This window comes from Panicum virgatum, chromosome 5K (assembly GCF_016808335.1).
Source record: "Panicum virgatum strain AP13 chromosome 5K, P.virgatum_v5, whole genome shotgun sequence".
Classification (NCBI taxonomy): Eukaryota; Viridiplantae; Streptophyta; class Magnoliopsida; order Poales; family Poaceae; genus Panicum; species Panicum virgatum.
The window spans coordinates 6,158,796-6,179,683 of NC_053140.1; the positions used below are offsets into that span (position 1 = coordinate 6,158,796).

Consider the following 20,888-nt stretch of genomic DNA (forward strand, 5'->3'; position numbering starts at 1 on the left):
CTATATTGGAAAAAGAAATAATTATAAGCACCTATATAGGTGCTAAACAAGTTAGTATATAATATAATAATAGTTTCATATAATGAATGATTCATAATATTAATAATATTGTGGAATAATATATTATTTGCACAAATGTAACAATCGAATAAATCATTGTTCTTTTGATCAATCCAATATACTTTTATTATTTTTACAATCATAATATACTATAAAATAATAAATTTTTACTACATGAACAATCTCATATACAATCGGATTCAAAGATTGCAGTAATAGAATGGTAAAACTATTACTTTATCACGGATTATAAAATGAAAAACACCATATGTGATTTAGAAGAAAAATTGAATAACTAAATAAGAGGAAAAAACACGTGTGGGTGTTTGGAGGAGGGGGGCTAAAACTTTAGTCTCGTGACATCAGATGTTTGGACACTAACTAGAAATATTAAATATAGGCTACTTACAAAATTAATTACATAAATGGAGGCTAATTGACGAGATAAATCTATTAAACCTAAAATTTTATCCAAAATGGAGGCTACTTACAAAATATTTTTAATACTCATAATTAGTGTCGAACATCCATGACGGGACTAAAGTTTTATCCAAACACCCTATAATAAAAATATTATAAAAATTAGCAAAACAAAAAAGAAAGTATTGGAAGAAAACGAAACAAGCAATGAGGGAAAGAAAGGGCTAAAAAGATATGGAAGAAAATAAAACAAGTAAGCGATGAATAGCAACGCGAGCCAAAAAAAATGAAAATGAAAATAATAAACGGGAGAACCAGACTTTGATTCTGCAGAATTGAACATCAAGCGTACAGCAGCTCCCCCGGCCTTGAATGTTAATTCGTCTCGTCAAAATCAATTTTGCTACAAAGTACAAAGCCATTTATATGATATAACATCCAGCATTGAACTGAGAGAAACAGGCCACACCCACTGTTGGGCCAAATACAGAAAAGAAAAAGCCCAAACTCTAACAGGTCACTCTACAGGCGATGGATATGTGCTTTGCAGCCCGCGCGATGCATAGTCCTGGCGTCCCGACCGAGTTCCTGACAAGAGAAGTCAGTAGCAGTCAACGGTGAAGGCATCCCCTGTTTGTAACCTCAAATGTCCAGTTAGGATTCACTTCACATCAACCTCAATATTTCAGCTGAATGCTGATCACAAACAAGTTGAATCTTAGACATCATTCAGCCATGTGATGGTAGTCTCCCATGTAAAAAAGAAACATACCAAGGATAAACTTTAGTATGATATTTTGAATTTCTCAAGTCGATGGAGGACCACGAACCACAAACACAGGTGATCCAATACAATTCAGAATCCATACAGCAGTCCAGACACACACAGGTGATCCAATACAATTCAGAATCCATACAGAAGTCCAGACACGGAGCACAACATGATCACATATCACAAACTCGTATTTACGGGCGAACAGACTAGATGGCGTCATGGCGAAGGCAGCACAGGTAGCACAGATCCAACTAGAGCAGGGCAAGGGCCGGAGCTGGAATTGCTCACATGCCACGCCCCATTGTCTGCTCCATGGGTGGCATCATGACGAAGACGGAGCGCCCGTTGTTGAAACCAGGATGGGGGACCCTTCGGCGCAGCTCGCGCCCCTCCTGGCAGAGGGCGCAGGGGTGGCAAAGGTAGTGGGTTGCAAGGTCACAGGCAGCCTCTAGGTGCTCGCGCCTCTCCTCATCCTCCACCAGACCACCGCAGCACCCACATTGCCTGGTGAAAGCCTCAAAGCTACCCTGCACAGAGAAGAACATTCAAAGAACTGTGTCAGCATATATTATTTGAGACAGAGCTAGAATAAGTCCTGAATCCAAATAGAGATAGAGGACTGAAACTCTAGAGAGTCAAGACCAACCCAAGCCATTGTAAAATTGCTACTCTCAGTTTAGAGTACAGCTATACACAAATTTCAATTACAGATGGCGAGTGGATAATCATACAAAAGCTGGGAAACCAGCCCAAACACACTTGCCTCAAGATTGTAGCGCCGACGAATAGCTGTACGAGTGGGATGAGAGAACCATGGGGCTAGGCAGTTCCACCCAAAGAGGGAGTTTCCAAGCATATAGAGACCAGTGTAAGGCAAACAGCTGTTTGCAAAAGTGCTTTGTCCAGCCGCAAGCCTCTCAACATTACTGCCATACAGCACGCATGGTGCTACGCTTCCAAGAAGACCTGATAACATCCAAATAATATGTAATTAGTTCTTGGTTAAATTTCCATTTTTTTAAAAAAAGAGGAGCTTGACAAAATCCTCTGAAATTGCAAGGTACAAGAAAAATACATAATCAAGAATTACATAGGCTGTTATTTTGTAAAGTGTGTGTACTACGGGAACAAAGGCTCGACTGCTAATTTCATTGGACAAGTTCAGAAATCATCAGTTCATGCAACTGTTAGCAATAATCCTACTGCTGACAAATTCACCTGCTCCTCCCTATTCCCATGGCTTAAGATCACGTTCTTTTAGGCGGTATTTTATCTGCACTATGTGCTGTCGCAAAAAGTACAATTGTGAATCAATACAGTGTGCTCAACCTCAACTCATTCATGGTATCAGCATAGACTTCAATCAGAAACTTAAGACATGATAACTAAATCTGATAGTGGAAAGATTTATAGTGGACAGCCTTCAGGAAATACTCTACATGCAAACGTGACTATTTTTCACCAAATACACAGCAAGAATCTGGCCATATAAGAGTATAAAAAAACTAGCAAAGTAACAAACTAAATGGTATTTAGTTGAAGGGGGGTAAACCATCACAACTTAGACATGGATCAAACGAAAGAAGTCACAGTCAATAAACCACTATAAGAGTAAAACAGCTGTTGTTGGTTGGTTAGAACAGCACTTTCAGTAGACAATATAGCTCATCCCTTAATTGCAGTATTGCACAAGCTACATAGGACAGCGATGTCAATAGAAAATTTAGCCCATCCTCCTGTACATGTAAAATACGACAGCTCTCTGGAAAATTCAGCTCGCCATCTAGAACCTTTTAGAACTATTAATTTATGAATACCAGGTTAGAGTTATCATACAATTGTTTGCAAGTTCCTAACAAACTGTACAAGGCACATCCTTGACAAGGAAAAAATAGTTTAACCCCAAAATCGCTTATACAGAGTCTAGTACTCATACCAGCTTTACAAGATTCACCAGCTAGAAAGGACCATTCAGACAGGAAAGGGGGTCACATTCCAAAGATCTGTTCAATATCATGTGATAGATATGTATGCAAATTCATGTTATCAGGCCTTTTTTTGCCATGATTTCATACTTGGCATTAATAATTGAACACTCTGAATTCAAAGAAGTTCGATTCAATTAAATATTCATGCAGCATCCTAATTTATGTTCAGCTACAAAATTACTCCAAAAAGTCAGACATGTTGAACAGAAGTTGTAATCATCGTCGGTTGCATAGCGAATCTAACAGCAACTAGGCCTCTCATTGTGGAGATTGCCGAAAATTTCCCAAACAATCTACTCATTTCAACTAAAATCGAGCACGACAGAGGTAATACAACCACCAGCTCATCCCCGAGATCCCCAAACGTGAAACCACGCGCCTCTCAAAAATTAAGCACAGCTGGAACAAAGAGGATCTGATTCTATCAGGTCAAGGGGCACGTACACACTTCGACGTCGCTGCTGCAGAACTCGTCGTTGCGGCCGAGGCAGGAGAGGATCCCGGAGCTCCAGCTCTCCCGCGGGATGGCGTGCGCCGCGACCGGCTCGCCCATCACGACGGGGACCCCATCGGCGTAGAGCTTGGCGGCCTCCGGAGACGGCGCCGGCGCCTGCGGGGCCTTCTCGTCCGCGGGGATGGCGGGGCCGACCGCAGCTGGGAGGAGCGGGCTCGACTCCTCCTCGTGGTTGTCCGCGGCGGCGCCCATGGCGAGAAGCGGATGGGGATGTGGGATTCGAAGCAAGCTACCTAGCGCGAGGTGAGGCGGCGTGGGAGGCGGGGAGGAGGACTTGGCGAGGAACCTAAAATAAGGAGGACAGGCAGAGGAAGCGCGTGGAGACTGGGGATGATGGCGTCTGCTTGCTTCGCTGTTAAGGGAGAGCGTCGAGAGGAGGACGAGACGGGGAACGCGTGTGCCATCGGGGTCAGCCCGTCTTCTTCCTTGGAAAGCGGATTTTACATACTCGACCTGCACGTGCGCTTTCGTGCGTGCAGCTGACAACTGGGCCCTTTCCTTTTACCTTTTGAGGGGTACTGGGCCCTTGCCATTTGCTCTCTTTTACTGAGGGGCCGGATTTGGAAGGAGGCCCAAGCCCAACTAGGGTTCTCTCCCATTCCAGGTCCTTCCCCAGCTTTGCAACTTCTCCCCAGACGCGACGCCGTCAGCCCGTCACGCCGACTTCCGCCGCGGTGATCACCGGAACCCTAGCTGCGGCACCTCTACCGCCAGGCTCTATCCCATCGCTGTGCGTGGCCTCTCGGACTTCCTCGCCGGATTGATCGCTGGTTGTGGTTGGGATGGTAAGCTCTACGCCTCCACACGCCTTAGTTTACTCGCGTCCCTGTTTTTCCTCGTTGAGTTCCTTCGTCCTCGTCTCATCTGCCGACGACCCCTGCCCACATCTCCCCCCCCCCCTCCCCCCTGTCTCCATGGGTGCCGCCCAGCAGCGGAGCCACCACCCTGCTCCTGGTATGGAGCTGCCCGGGGCACTCCCGTGCTAATACTCTAACCTCTATACACCGTGGGGATGGGGCGCTGGGAGCGCTCCGTCGTTCCGGGAGCGCCGCGTGTCGCAGCTGGAGGGGGACGCCCGACGCGGGATGAGGCCCTGCTTTCCGCATCGTGCCGCCTCCCACCTGCGCACCGCCTCCCACCTCGGCTTCCTCCTCTGCCTCTTCCTCCTTTTCCCCTTACTCTCAGCGGCAGCGGGCGGAGAGGCTGAGGGGAGGGGTCAGCGGAGCGGAGCAGATGGTCAGGGGTTGGCCGGCTGGTGCGCTCAGGGTGCAGCTGCTCTGAGCAGCCGCGGAGCGGCGGCGCACCACGCAGCGGGACCGGCGGCGGAGCGGCGGTGGATCCACCGCACGGTCGACCGGCGGCAGAGCCCTTAACCTGCTCGCGGCCAGTGTTTCTCGCTGTTTGGTGAGTTCTAGATTCGGGCGGCGCGGCAGAGGATGGAGGCGGCGATGGATTGCGTGGAGGCGGCCGGCACGGTGGGGCGTGGAGGAGGACCAGAGCGGGTTCCAACCTTCCTGTGGCCGAATCTGCCGAGCGTTGCGCAAGGAACCCCATGAATCTCGCAAATCCAAGGATGAGGATGGAGTAAGGCCTCTTACCTCCTACGCCGCCGGCAAGGACGAACACCTTGCAGCTGCATGTTGCCGCGCTGGATTCGGCCAACGCCGAGAGGAAGAGGCAGCGGAACCGTGGCGTCGTGGTGGATCGATCCGGCCGCCGCCGCGGAGGAAGGGGGCCATGGCTTTTGGCGGCTGCAGAGCTCCCCCGGCGAAGCGGTGCTCTGGAGCATTCTGGTCGGCCAGTAAGGGTCGCGTGCGCCTGTCCCATTTGCCTTTCTGGTGAGTAAATCCTGCGCTTTCTCCGTCCACGAGCGCCATTGCTGGTTCCTTGCCTGATATCTCTGTTTTCCCCCTTCCTCTTCATCCATGTTGTGACGATGCTTCGCCTGTGCGCTTCATATCCAATGCGGCGAGATTCTGATCTTAGTTTATTTTTCCGTGTTCCTGGTTCCATGGATGCATGATGTTACTGCGTTCCGCGGCCGCGTGGTTTGGTCCAGTTGTACTGCTGTTCGCTGCGTCCCTGCCTTCCTTCTGATGTTTTCAACCCTTGGTACCTTGCTTTAGAGATGATTTTTTGTCTTAAAGATCGAAATGCAGCAATAAGTTTGGAGACTCTGTTTTTGTGCGCAACTATTTGGCCAGCCGCAGCGGAGCGCAGAGAGACATGCCCAACGTGACACGGTCCATGGATTTGCCGCGTCCACCTGCTGTGGCTGCAGCGCCTCGGCCCAGCCAAGGCCCACAAAAAAGTATCCACGAGACGGCGCGTCGAAACTGGGCGCGGCGAAGCGCGCTATTGTCCTAGTATTCAAAATCCCCCCATGTCTCCGGCAGCTCTGCAGCAGCTGCGCCATTGCTTGGCATACTGGCTGTGGCTCGGTGGCTCCTGGCGCTGTATCGCCGGAAGTAACTCGCATCCGTGCGGCTTCCCATCCTCTTGCAAACTCAAGCAAAATAAGGCCTTGGTTAAAGTGACTTGTTCAGAGGCTGCCGTATCCTAGTAGCTGCAGGCCGGCAATCGTACCTGTAATGCCCCGCTGATGGAATCAAGCTAGTAAGACTCCTAGAATTTCATCTCCTTAGGCTAAAGCACGCTTTTTGCCTGGTTTTCGTTCTGTTGTTTTGTTTTTTCGATGATATATGATGCTTCAGTACATTGTCTGTGTAATTGTAGCTATACTAATGCTAGAATGAGTCCAAATTGAAGTGAATGCATCATTTCTTTGCTATATCTTAAACATTACCTAAGAATTATATAATTGTCATCTAATAGACGTGATGTTTGGTTACTGTGAAATCTACAAGCTAATTCTTATTGCCATTTCATGCATGTTATCAATATATGCTTATTTATGTGTTAACTACTGCTCATCTGATGATCTGATTCGATGGCTCTGCTTTCACTTTGATGCATGAGTATAGTGAGTACCCCAGGAAAGAAAGAGCTCAAAAGCTGGATATGCAAGAAGACAAAGTTGTTGCTATTTACTTTTATCCAATTTTTGCAGGCAACGCCACTTATAGCAGGACTTGCAGTTGCAGCAACTGCTCTTGCCGGTAGATATAGCATCCAAGCTTGGCAAGCTTATAAGGCAAGGCCTATAGTTCCAAGGATGCACAAATTCTATGAAGGTGGCTTTCAACCTACAATGAACCGAAGGGAAGCTGCATTAATCCTTGGTGTCAGGTGCACATTACATAAAGCTTTTATCATATCTGAACCACAGTCAGTTGTTGATTATGTTTTCTTGCTTATGATTATGAATACGAGTATTCAATTATTTAGTGCCTTTTAAATTATGTTCAGCTAGCAGCAGCTAATCATTTGTTTGTAGAAAACTAGAAATGGAAAGAAATGAATGGAAAAACATACAAACACTAGAAACTTTCCAGGTCTAGTCTTTCTCTTTGCTATCCTCTATCTCTCGTGCAGAAATTTTGTCCATGTAATAGTAATCTGTAGTAATGTGCCCCTTGGAAAATGCATATAACAGTTCATTTGACATAAGTATTGCTGTAAGATGGCATATAGTAATGAAAACAAGACAGTTCATGGTACACTCGAAACTACAGTACATGCAAAGGATTAGTAAGTGCAACTTACCATGGTAAACATATAATATTTTTATTTTTCTGTTTTAGGGTGCTACATTAGTTTCGAACTGGATGAATTGCAAATAAAGCTAATGGAACTTTACTCCTTCCAATTAAGTATGGATTCTGTTGGAAAGCTTTATTAGAATGACGCAACAGCTACATTTGGACAATTTGAATTGAGATGGAAGATTCATCCATTTAGAATATGTACTAGAGTAGAGTTCTTGATCACTCACTTTTGTAGTGTTGTGTTAGCAACTAGTGTATGAGGAGAGGAGCAAGAGTAGAGGTCAAAGTAGCTGGTGGAGCAAAGCCTGCAGAGCAAGATAAGATAAGCAGCACCTCAATGGCATCTGGGATGAGAATATATCGCTTAAAGTTGTGTTCTAAAACTTTAACGGCCTACGAGTACATGTGAAAAGACACTGCCTCACATTTCGGAGACCAAATCACATAATATTTATGCTTATGGACAATGTTTTTAAATCGCCTAATCGTCTGATCGAACAATGGGTGGACCAGACGACTAATCGTGATTAGTCGTCGACTAGGGTCGATTAGTCGGGTCTGATCGACCCTAGTCGTCCACTAGTCGTCCAGGACATTTAGGATCCATATATATATATATACATATATATATACATATATATATACATATATATATATACATATATATATATACACTTATAATATTCATCAGCTTCAACAAAGAAGGACAAAGGAAAGGAAGGAGACAATTTCTGAAAACTTACTAGGATTTTTTCTATCTCTATCTCTTATTGCTCCTTGCTTATCTGGAGCTCGCCGGACCAGTCACCCGTGCTCACGCTCACGCGCCGGCAGAAGGAGGTCGCCAGTCGGGGTAGCTCACCGGAGAGAACGGAGGGAAGAAGGGAGCTCGCCAGAGGGAAAGGAGGGAAGGAGGTCGCGACGGCTAGGAGATGAGGGGCCGGACAGCGGCCTGGAGAGGAGGGTTCGACGGCCGGCAGCAACCTGTGCTCGAGAAAATCAATTAATACGCGCTGAGCTTTGAGGCTTTGTGCTAGGGAATTGGATGAGTGGCGAGAGCAGAGCGAGGCGCATTGGATTGTCCGGCTGATCTGAGCTAGAAGGTGAGGGAACGGCAGCGCGGGGCGGAGGTGGAGCTCCCCGTCGGCGAGCAGCGGGAGGTCGCGGGAGCCACCCCCCTGTCGAGACGAGTGGCTGCCGACAACCCTAGACACGGTCGTGCCCCTCCAGTTTTGTTTCTAACCAAGTGGGCTTGGGCCTCTCACTCTCCAGCCCACAAGCAAACCAGCTACACAAACCTAGTCGAGATCACGCCTAGTCGGACGATTAATCGCTTCTAGTCGCCGATTAGTCGGTCGACCGGTCGATCAGGGTGCCTGATCGAGTCGTGGAGCCTAGTCGAGCACGCTGGACTGATAAAGTCGATTAATCGCGATTAACCGCGCGATTTGAAAACATTGCTTATGGATATCTTGTGACCCCGCAGGTACCCCGGGATGGATTATGCATAGCATCCCAATATCACCTATGTCCTATGCTACTGTCATGTTGGGCCCGCAGCCCCGCACTACAGTCGCCGGGCCCGCCCTAGGGGCTCCACGGTCGTGTCCGATGCTGCTCCTGCCGCGCCGTAAGCGCTCGTGTTTGCTGCGCAGTGCGCACGCAGCCAGTTTGTTAGCAGGACAAAATCTGGGCCTTAAATTTAGCATCTCTTTCCTAGTTTGTTGGGACCACGATTATATATCCTTGTAATTGACAGCGATAGGGTTTAAGCAAGAAGTATTATCCAATTTCCCAAATCCCTTTTCTCTTCCAAAGCAATCGGGTGCTGAGGGGCAAAACCTCGCCTCTAACCATGGATCGCGGCTACAAACCATGTAGCTGGGGTCCTCCTACCCTGTCCCTCAACGCCCTTGACAGCTACCACCAGTAAATGTGTGTTAGTTTGTCACTAGTGGTTGTGGCCCTTCAGATATTTTCTTAACATCCATAATTGGATATTCCTATCAGATAATTATCCGAGTATCGAATAGTAGAGCGTTAGAGCTGCCCCTTTCACCAGCTGTAAGTAAACAAGTATGTGGTGTCGGGAACACAGCTTCAGAGTTCAGAGTAGCTATACTGGTGTCTTTTTATAAGTTCTCATTCCCAGATTAATTAAATGTAGGTCTGAGTTAAAACATTCGCTGGGAAATTCAGTATTTCTTGCAACACATGTTTTGTTTGTTTTCCACTTTATCCAAAATAAATACTGTGCTCTTTTTGTCTAGCGTGTGAGAGGTTTCAATTGTTCAACTAGCTGTACTTCCTCATGCCAACATGCTGGATCAAATCTTTTGTTAGCTATTCAAAATTGAACAGAGTTTTAATCTGTTTATTTGTTTGACCAGTCATTTTTTTAATTGAATTTTAGAAGTGTTTACAGTTTTGTGAAAAATATTCTTATCTGTAATTTAGGACCTAATGATGTTCTTTGCTGTCTGTTTCCGTTGATGTTTCAAGGGAATCTGCCAACGCAGAGAAGGTCAAAGAGGCGCACAAGAGGGTAATGGTCGCCAACCATCCGGATGCGGGTGGAAGTCATTACCTTGCTTCAAAGATTAACGAGGCAAAGGATGTGTTGACTGGGAAAACCAGAGGAGGCGGGTCAGCCTTTTGATTGGAGAATGAACACTGTGTTCTTCCACTGGAAGGATAATTTTGTACCTCCAGACTTAGCATTAGAAGATAGACACAAGACTTGGTGTCATGAAAATTTTTGGACAAATAATTTTGGATCTTTTTGTAGTAGGTTATTAACTTAATAAAACTCAAGGCTCAGTTGTGTCCACGTCTGTGAAGTAACTGCTATACGTGATGAAGGTATTGTTTGCCAATTCTATCTTGGTAATTACATTGCAGTATGCTTCTTCCAAGACTAACAATCTCATGTCGTGGGTTTATCTTCGTCTCTCACCAGTCGCCACTAGACTCTGCTGCTGCTGAGTCTCCTGTTCTTCAGGTATTAGAGTAAATCTTGGCATGTCTAGGTGCCACAACATTATCTGAGACTCAGAACAGTCAGAAGTGACGCCCTTAAGCTTGTTTTCACCTTCCACAGCCATTTGATGTACAATCTGGATGAGATCCTGACATCACCAAAAAAATATTGTCAGGGAATTATCATGGAGAATATAACTGTTGTAACTCAATCACTATTGTGGGGCTCAGATGACAAACCTGAGTAGCGCCTGCTGATGAGTTTCTTCTGACGAGTGATCTTCCTGAATCCCATAGGATTGAGCTCCTGAACCCAATTCCAGAGATGTTTATTTTCAGAGGTTCAGAGCTTGAGTTCCTGTTGCTTGCGCTGGTTTCTACCGCGTCCAGGGAGGCGGAGGTTCTCTCTGTTCCATTAGTGCTTGAATCCTTGAGTACCAGCCTGTGATTTGTGATGAGTTGCAGATTGGTCCCTCTTCTGTTATCTTCTGCTCTGCTGGTGAGATTGTTGCTACCGGCCATGCTGCAAAACCTCTGAAACGAGAATTAGACCAACAGTCAACAGATGCTATTGTTTACGCTGCATTTTGCCGAATTAAGTGCTTATTATTATTAGTGCAAAAAGCGAACGGCCTGCCGGCCAACTTGGCTAGCAACGCTTAGTAGCACCCCCTGCCTGACGGCCGGGTTCGATCCCCGTTGTGGACGAATTTTCCGGCAGGCAGTGCAGGGGTAAAAAAAATCTCACCTGCTGTGCTCGCCGCAAGACATGGCCCTTGTGGGCATGGGTTAGGGTTCGGGCACTCGCTGTGCTCGCCGCAAGACATGGCCCTTGTGGGCATGGGTTAGGGTTCGGGGGGTTTTTCTGTGGTCGCTTCCTCTTAATGAAATACGGTGGGAGCGTTTCACCAACCCGAAAAGAACTAGCAAAAATTATCACAAAAGAAAGTTGCAGTAAAACTGCACGAGGAGGGAGACGTGAAGATATACCTGGTTTGCCTGAGCTCTTGGAAGAAACGGAGGTCATAGATGCTGGAGGCGCCGGCAAAGTGGACGACTCCGTTCAGCCGGTGACGCTCGATGTGGCTCAGCGCCACGCCCCTCTGGTGGTCCACATCGCCGGCGCCGGTGCCGGTGAAGTTCCTGGCGTCGTAGGTGAGGTGCCGGAACATGACACCGGTGCCGCGCAGCACCCGGACCGCCCTCGCCGTCGCCGTCCTGTTCTCGGCGCCCACCACGATCCAGAGCAGCGGCGGCGCGACGTGCCGCAGCGTGTGCGCGAGACGGACCAGCGAGGCGTCCTGCTCCATCCCGCCGTCGGGCCGCGTGGCCGTGACGATCAGCAGGAGGCCGAGGTCGGGGACAGGCGGTGGAGCCGGCGCCGCTGCTGCTCCCTGAGCATTGTTGAGCGGGCCGAGAAACGAGGCGCGGATGTTGGCCGCCGACGGGGCGCCGGTGGCGGCCAACGCGCCGACGGCGAAGCAGAGGGAGAGGTGCACGGCGGCTTCGATCCATGGTTGCACCCTCTTCTTGGACATCTCGGCCGGCTCCATCTCCAGCAGCTAGCTAGTCTATCTGCTTGTCGGTGTAGTGTTTGAACTTTAGAGGGTGAAGCTGGAATTCAGGTTGAATGTAGATGATGTGTTTGTGGTTTAGTTTATATAGAGTCAAGGGCGGGGAGTGGAGAGATTCAGTACTGAAACGGGTGGCTAGCAACTTGCTCTTGTTCGCGGCTGTCACGATTGCATTTGACAAGTTGTAGAATGTCAACCCTCGAGAGTCAACAAAATGTCGGTGCGCAACATGCGGCATTTTGGAAGAAGAGAGGACATCTTGTGAGAGTCATTGTCAGAACGGTTAGTCAAGCTCGTCTAAACATTGTGTGACAGTATATGACCAATGCGCAACATATTGCATTTTTTAATAGGAACATATTGCATTTTGGAAGAAGAGAACTACTACTTTCAATTGCTTGGGTAGTTACATTAGAACAAATGATCATCTGAGCATCCTCAAACATACAGTTGCTAACACGCAGCTGATGAACAAATCTCTGATCTATAGTAAGCTGATCTGATTGGAAAAGAATGCGAGCCTACTTTGCCAATCAAAATTTTATTCATGAAATTTCTTCAAAATTTTATTCATAAATGGTCTGGACAAGACGATAGGGCGATAGGCAACAAAAATTATCAAAAGAGTTGACAGAAAATGCAGAGCATAGATGAGAAACATCAGGAATGGTCAGCCTACTCAGTTGAGTTGTCAGCTTACGAAACATCTCAAAGCTTAATGACAAATTTTGATCACTCCATTTTCACCATGGCTGATCAAATAAATCGCATGTTCATATTCACACACAAAAATCGAATCTGAAATCCCCCAGCTCCAACAAATTAAGCAAAGTTTGGGTAAGCTGGGAGCCCACACAAAGCAGGAAGCCATCAGAGAGGCAGCCTGCAGTTACGCGCGTCTCAGAATCGTCCAGGTCTCGAAGAACTCACACAGCACGGCGTCGCGCATCAGCCTCACCGCGTCCTTGGCCTCGCCGAGGCTGCCTCTGGCGTCCTGCACGAGCTGCCTCGCCGCCGACCGCCACCCTTCCCAGCGCGGGGACTCGATGCCGTTAGAGCGCCACCGTAGGAAGTCCTCGGCCGCGGCGGCCGCCGACGCGGCGGAGCTCAACCGGAGCAGCGCGTCGTGGGCGTGGCGGACGGCGGCCTCCCGGAGGTCCATCCACCGCTTCCACGGCGCGCCGTGGTCGGGTTGGAACAAGCCGATAGGCGCGTCTTCTTCGTCGTCGACCTGTTGGAGGCCGAGGCGCGCGGCGCAGACGACGAAGACGTGCCCGGCCTCGGCGTGAAGCGCGACGAGACGCGTGATCTCGCGGTAGGCGACGGGGAGATCACCCTCGGGGGCCAGCGCGCTGGCCAGGATGTCGGCGGCGTCGGCCCACTTGTCGAAGCCGGAGGACGTGCCATCGACGGCGCCATCCCCGCCACCGTTGTTCACGGAGATCCCGCAGCGGAGCCTGGCCGGGCTACCGCAAGTGGTCTTCAAGGGTACGCCGCGGACGCTGGGATCGCCGCCTCCGGTGGTCTCCTCGTGGACGCCGACGCTGTGATCGCCGCCTCCGGTGGCCTCTACGGGGTCGCTGGCGCCGCGGTCTCCGCCTCGGGCGGTATTCGAAGGCGGAGACGCGGGGTCGTCGGAGTCGTCGAATCCCCACTTGTCCCCGGCGAGCAGCTCGCGGGCGCTCTTGATGCTCGTGATGACCTTTTCCGAGGTGCCGATGAGCAGGAGGGTCGCCGGCACCATCCGCGCCAGATCCATTAACACCCGCTCCTCCATCGCCATGGAGTTGCGTGCTCTATTTGCCTCCCCTCTGGCCTCTTCGCTCTGGGCAACGGCGTTGGACGAGCGGGATGGACAGAGAGGGAGGCGGCGGCGGTTAATACTGGGCTCCTTTTTTTTTATAACAATTACTGGGCTCCTTGAGCCGGCGGAAAAAAATGGGGTACAGCAGGGCTATACAGTTCCATCCGTGCAGCCCTGCCCCGATAGCTGCCACGTGGAGACTGAATCATCGGATGGAACGGGTCGTGAGGGAACGCTCGCTCGCGCCGGTGCACGCGCTCCGCTCGGCTCGTCGCTCGGCTCGTCGTCGCTCCGCTCGTCTCGTCGCTCGGCCGGCCCGTTACAAACTCTCGCCACCGTCGTCTGCTACAACTCGCCGCCGCTGCGAGTCGCTGCCGCCGGCCGCCGCTGCCGGCTGCCGCAACAAGTTGCCGCGCCAACGCCGGACGCCGACGCCGCCAGTCCGTTCCGTCGATCTGGACGACGACGCACGCACCATGGCAAGAGGAGACCGCCACCGTGCACGCACGTTGACACACAGAGTAGATAAATTCATTGGCTCGCATCTTCTTGACAAAAAAAATGAGATTGTTTCTCTCAATAGGAATATTGTATGATGTAATCCACGTCCAACATTATAAATGAGGTATATGGTCCCAGTACAAGTGAAAAAAAAGTCGTATTGCAAATATGCTTGATTTGTCACTCTTCAAAATTTAATTTCTTAACAGCCTGCTGTGATGTGGCAGCTCGATCAACTCCTAGTAAGAGATTTGTATATCCTCCTTGGATATAAGGAGCGCCCACTATAGAAGAATTGCCATACATATTCATGTATGGCATTACGGTATTAGCATATCCACTTTGGATCAATTGAGCAGCCATGGACGAAGATTGCACATACACATCATTTGCAAAGTCTGGCAATGTCTTGTTAGCATCAATGCTACCATCATGAAGATCCTATATAGCAAAATATGAATCTGATTATAACTTGTTGCATGTAAGAAAATCAAATATGAAAAGTGAATATAGTCTAAGGCATATGGCTTACGGTAAATTGCTCTAGATTTGCATCCTCATGTCGTCTATTTTCCACTGCATGTGTTGTATCTTGTCCTATTTTCAAACATATGAAGTTAATTATAATAGCCAAGAACCAGGAAAATATGCTAGAATTGATAGGATCAGTACCTTTCTTTTTACCACTTTTCTTTTTCTTCCCCTTATTCTTTTCAAAGGAGATGGTCCCTCTTTTGTTCTTTGGGCCTTTTACCACCCGAGGGATTCTAAATGATATTTTGCCACTGAATGTGTCTGCTGTAGCGCAATCAGCTGAAACTAGAGGAACCTCATCGTCTTTTTCTTGCATCTTGCTTATAGAATAATCTGCTTCCAAGTCCAACTTATCTATGGCATTCTCCAAATCATCAAGTAGTTCTTTCAACAATGAACACTTCAATGCAAGAGATGTTGCCTTTCGTGAGATCGAGTGTTCAAACTTTCATTCTCATATTCTTGTTTCTCAATACAAAACCCTCTCTTTGCATATTTTGTCCATCTATTCAATATATATTGTGGTGGCAATATGAAAACATCATTTACATTGAAGACTTTGAGGGCATGCTTGCACAATATACCTATAAAATATGGATGTCATACTCCATCAGTTTGTATTAGAAATTATACTATTGCAATTGACTTTGAGGATACATACCTATAGATTCGTACTTTCGGCATGCACATTTAATGGTAATATCTTCTTTATTGAATACGACCGTTGCTCTAATCAGAGTACATATGTGTAATCGTATATGTTAAGATTGATCCATTAGTGTCTAACAATTTACAAGAGAATAAAAATTGTTCTTTAAATTCTTTCTCAAATTCTTTATACATTCTACCTGTATATGACTCAGCAGCAGTCTTCAATAGAGGACAATTTGGGATGTAAGTAACTGGGCTCTTTCGACGTGATTCAAAATCTTCATTCAACTCATTTTTACGAAGGCTACTGGAAACCTTCTCATACTCTACAAGGAGTTCTGAAAGACCCAGCTTCCTACGAAATCTTTTCTTAAATACGTTATTCATACCTTTGCTTCTTTTAGTAGAGTTTATATCAGCTGTAAATGAGTCCCGATACACAGCAGCCCACTTGGTTCTTAAGTCATATAGGTTTAACATCCACTCATTGTCCTCAAGATTGTACTCACGCAACAATTCATTCCATTTCTTGTTGAAGTAAAATTCTGATCTATCTTCATAGACACATCTCTTAAAATCGGGAAGAAACTTCTCAGGATGCTTTTGAATTACATGACCCAGATGCTTAGCAGCATTTAGATAAATATGCCACAAACAAAGACGATGGCTTGTATTTCGGAATACATAAGCAATTGCTCCTGCCATGGCTGCATCTTGATCAGTAAAAATTGTACTAGGATGCTTGCCTGATATTGCTGTTAGAAAGGTTTCAAAAAGCCAAACAAATGACTCAATAGTCTCGTTAAACAATAAAGCAGCCCCAAAAATTATGATATGCTTGTGATGGTTCGTTCCAAGGAGAGGAGCAAAAGGCATTTCAAACTTATTAGTCTGAAATGTGGTGTCAAAAGACACAGCATCACCGAAACACGTGTAATCCATGATAGATTGACCATCTGCCCAAAAAAAATAGCCATCCTACCATCTTCCTGATCTATTTCAATGGCATAAAAAAAAACTAGATCCTCTATCTGCTTATTTTTCAAGTATTCCAATAGTATTTGTGCATCATTGGACTCTAAATACTTCTTGCATTGTCGACCAATCTCATTATTGCAATCAATTTGTGAGAATGGCACTTTGTCAGCTCCACCATAAAATTGCACCATAAACTCAAACACCTGGGATGGCTTCATCCCGCCCTCCCTCATCTGGGCAATCATCTTCCTATCTGCTTCTTCAACACTTCTTTGGGATCTCAATTTCTGCCTTTTATTTAGACTAGCAAGGTAATGGTTGTGATCAAGTACAACCTTTTGCACTGTTCAAACCCCCTCCCTGCTCACACTAAATTGAACACGAGCATTGCAACCAGTCCTTGTAGTACTCTTTGATGATGATTTATTTTTTCGATAACCTTGGCTGCTGCAAACTATATGTTTGTTAGAGATAGTACCATCTTCTCATTTCTTTGTGTCACTCTTTCTAATACTAAACCCAACCTTGCCTGCATAGGTGTTGTACGTATCAAAAGCTACTTTTTCAGATTCAAAAGACATTCCAATTTCAGGAACGATCAGAGTTTGTGTAACTTTATCAGCCGCCTGTTGTATAATCAATGGAGGATTAAAAGCACATTACAACCAAATAAAACATTATGATCATATTTGAATTTCTCATTAAGTTGCTTCAGTTACCTCATCTGGTGTTTCATTCAATATTGCTTCTGCAGTGATGGACTTGGTGCTTTGAACGACCTAGCATGTGCTCACAAATTAATACTAGGTGGAGGATGCGTATCATCAAATCGCAGAAGAAAAATAGGCAATAACTATACCTGTGTTATCTGTTGCCCTTCGTCTCCAAGGCACCCAAGGACACCGTCATGCACAATAGGGACCAACAAGGGCATCGGATGAGACAAGGTCACCGTGGCGGACTCATCTTCGTGTGGTCCTCCTGCCATGGTGCGTGCGTCGTACAGATGGACGGATCGGAGTGGCGGCGGCCGGCGGCAGCGACTCGCAGAGGTGGTGTCGGGGGCCACAATTAGGGCACCCTAATCGGAGTACTAAAATCATCTTAAAAATGCAAATACATATTAGGCAACTGAGCTCACGAAGATCTACGGCCTCCTTCCAATCTGGAAGAAAAGAAAGGACTCAAAGAAGCCCAACACGCGGCCCATCCGCACTCCCCTCGAACCCGCAGTGTGATCTCCGTCTCGCTCGAGGGTTCCCATCGAGACCCTCGACCGCGCCCCGCGTCTCCACCTCGCTCGAGGGTAGCGAGCCTACCCTCGGGGAGGCGAATCGCCTCCGCCTCGCTCGAGGGTAGCGAACCTACCCTCGAGCGGGGCGAATCGTCTCCGTCTCGCTCGAGGCCACCCCTCGACGAAAAGGACAAACAGCCATTCCGCTCACTCGCCCGTCGTACTGAGGCATTAAATGCCAACCACTCCTCCACAGCACCCAGGTCAGACGGCGTCAGGCCGCCATTCCCCACAGTGGCTGTGACCGGAGTCCCGTCCGCCAACTCCGGTCACTGCTCCGCCATCCCGGACGCTGTGGCAACACTGTGGAAATCTACGACGCGGTACGAGACGTGCTCGGCACAGCTCCCATTACTATTCTGCCAACTCCTGCTGTCCGGACTCCACCTCACCACACCAACAGCCCCGGACCCGTCCCCTGCTCGGAAAGGGATCCGGCGTCGCCACATGTCTCCCAAAGAGGGATGCTCAGCACTAGCAGCCGGAGGCCCGGACCTCCCCCCTCGAGGAGTCCGGGACCTCCACGTGACTCCCGGACCCCCTTAGCGCACGCGCTAGCACTCCACCCAGGGGGGGCCGGAACCGCCGTATGCCCCACTACCGCTGGCGCACATATATATGCAAGACCCTGACCTGCAGGGCCCACGGAACATCGCCACGCCACACCTGGAAGACGATACACCCTACAGCGACGACCACGCCGCCTGCTGTGGCTGTCAGGACGCCGGCGCGATTTCCGCAAGGCCGAGGATGATGCCCAGAAAGGCTGCCACATCCGACGCCATGCCCACAGTGTACTTCCCACAGTGCTCGATCACTGCACCCCTGCGATTCGGGGAAAAGACGACGACTTCCACGATCCCCTGCGCATGTACACCGTCACTCCTTGTGTCTATAAAAGGAGGAGGCGGGTTTCCTTTAATGGGGTCACGGTCGGCTTATTCGGTAGGACACAACATTTCGTACTACTAGCAGAGCACACACGCTCCTCTGAAACCCGATATTGGCACTCGGCTCAATTAACTCCTTCTCTAGCAGAGACTTGTGAGCTTCCCTCCCTCTCTCGACTCGTATGTACCCCTACTACAGGCACCTCCGGTGCAAGATAGTATAGTGCTCTCGCACACCTCTTTGCTGGACGCACGACCCCACGGCCGGAACCAGGATAAACCCGTGTGTTACTGTATTGCCTCTTGCATCAACATTTGGGACGAGGAACACGCAGCATCATCACTGGTTAAGTCCGGACCACGGGTCAGGACACCGATAGGTGGCGGCCGGCGGCGACTCGCAACGGCGGCGAGTTGTAGCAGACGACGGACGGCAGCCTGATAATGCCGGCCCTAACATATGTGCGTGCGTCGATGGCGAGAGTTTGTAATGGGCCGGCCGAGCGACGAGACGAGCGGAGCGACGGCGAGCGGAGCGACGAGCCGAGCGGAGCGCGTGCACCGGCGCGAGCCAGCGCTCCCTCACGACCCGTTCCATCCGATGATTCAGTCTCCACGTGGCAGCTACCGGGGCAGGGCTGCACGGATGGAACTGTACAGCCCTGCTGTACCCAATTTTTTTTCCGTCGCAGACGCCGACAAGCGCACGTCCGCTGTGCTGTTCGGGCGTTCCGCTGTGCTGGACGGTGGCGTTGTCTTTTTTTCTTTTATCCGGCCTACTATTCCACTTTGGTCGGCGTATTAATTGAACACATATTATCGTATCTATTCGCCAGCTTTTCGGTTCTCGATTTTCTTTGTAGGGGTGATATGGGATTCACAGTTCTCATTTCACCATCATTTTAATTTTGATAATTGATTAGGTTGGACAAATGACACGTATGATTTTTGTTTCTTTCTTCTAATACTATTTTTACTTCTTTAATTTGCTTTGGTTTTTACCTTCATGCATTAGGTACCAGGCGTTTATTCATCGCGCGCTATTGCACGTCGTTGTGTCGCAGAAGGCTTCCCCCCAATTCTATTGTACAATCCTTTTAGCGTTTTGAAGTGTTTAACAACATTTATAATTCCGGAACATTTTGAACTGTTTAACTACATCTATTCGGAACTTTTTCAAATGTTCTAATGTTCCGGTACAATCTTGAAATAATTTACAAACTATTTCAGAACAATCTGAAATGATTTCCAAACAAACCCATTATTCGCCTAAACGGTTGTTTAGCCCGTTTACACCGTACACAGTGGTATATCATTTCCGTTTAATTGGTTATTTCGACCGTTTAAATAGTCATTTTTCCTGTTTAAACATTCGTTTTACCCGGATAATGAGCTAAACGGCAAGTGACCAACTATTTACCGTTTAGCATTTAGGATAACACTGAACAAACATAAAATATTTTTTAATCATTCAAAACATTATAAAGTGTTTAACACTATTTACTGGGAAGTTTTCTTGTAAATATCTTTTTCAGCACAATCTGAGATGTTCTCAAACTGATCTAAATATTTCGGAACACTCTAAAATGTTTCCAAACAAACCTGAGTAATTTTTAATTATTAAGAACATCATAAAATGTTCTAAACTTTTAAAAATGTTTCCAAAACAAATGTGAAATAGTTTTTTAATCATTCAGAACATTACAAAGTGTTTAACAACACATTATTGAGACTCAGAAATTTTTTTGTGTAAACAATATTTTTGAACATTTTGAGATGCTCCCAAATAAATAAAAAATGTTCCGAAACACTCTAAAATATTCCCAAACAAAGTCTTGAATGTTTTAGAACTAAATAGATTTCAAACAAATACAATGTGTTCAGAACTTTTGGAAATGTTTTAATGTTCCAAAAGAATTTTGAAATATTTCCCAAAGATATCTGAAATGTTTCAGAACATTCTAAAATGTTTTTCAAACAAATCTGAAAATCTTTTTAATCATTCAGAACACTATGAAGTTTTTAGCAGCATTTTTTGGGAACTTTTTGTGAATATTTTTTCCAGCACACTGTGAGATGTTCCCAAACTAATCTAAATGTTTCAGAACACTAAAATATTTCCGAACAAACCTAAATTGTTTTTAATCGTTAAAACATTTATTTAGAATTTTTTGAAATGTTCTAATGTTCCAGTGCAATTCTAAAATATTTTCCAAACATATCTGAAATGTTCCCAAAATTTTAAATTGTTTAACAAC

The 20,888-nt window shown here is 47.2% G+C and overlaps 3 protein-coding genes and 1 pseudogene across 3 annotated transcripts; 1 reads left to right on the forward strand and 3 right to left on the reverse strand.

Moving 5' to 3' along the window:
• Positions 1-1,236: 1,236 nt before the first annotated feature.
• On the reverse strand, positions 1,237-4,130 carry LOC120705925 (cell number regulator 8). The gene is made up of 3 exons (XM_039990487.1): positions 3,688-4,130; positions 2,019-2,221; positions 1,237-1,782 (listed from the first exon to the last, which is right to left on the reverse strand). The coding sequence occupies exons 1-3, from the start codon at positions 3,947-3,949 to the stop codon at positions 1,540-1,542; spliced, it is 708 nt and encodes a 235-aa protein (XP_039846421.1). The 5' UTR covers positions 3,950-4,130; the 3' UTR covers positions 1,237-1,539.
• A 206-nt stretch (positions 4,131-4,336) lies between these two features.
• LOC120705927 (mitochondrial import inner membrane translocase subunit TIM14-1-like) lies at positions 4,337-10,255 on the forward strand. Its single transcript, XM_039990489.1, has 3 exons — positions 4,337-4,542; positions 6,828-7,006; positions 9,928-10,255. Exons 1-3 carry the CDS (start codon positions 4,540-4,542, stop codon positions 10,082-10,084), a joined length of 339 nt encoding a protein of 112 aa, XP_039846423.1. The 5' UTR covers positions 4,337-4,539; the 3' UTR covers positions 10,085-10,255.
• A 19-nt stretch (positions 10,256-10,274) lies between these two features.
• LOC120705926 lies at positions 10,275-11,957 on the reverse strand (annotated as a pseudogene).
• A 740-nt stretch (positions 11,958-12,697) lies between these two features.
• On the reverse strand, positions 12,698-13,802 carry LOC120705928. Its single transcript, XM_039990490.1, has one exon. It carries the CDS (start codon positions 13,759-13,761, stop codon positions 12,868-12,870), a length of 894 nt encoding a protein of 297 aa, XP_039846424.1. The 5' UTR covers positions 13,762-13,802; the 3' UTR covers positions 12,698-12,867.
• Positions 13,803-20,888: the final 7,086 nt, after the last annotated feature.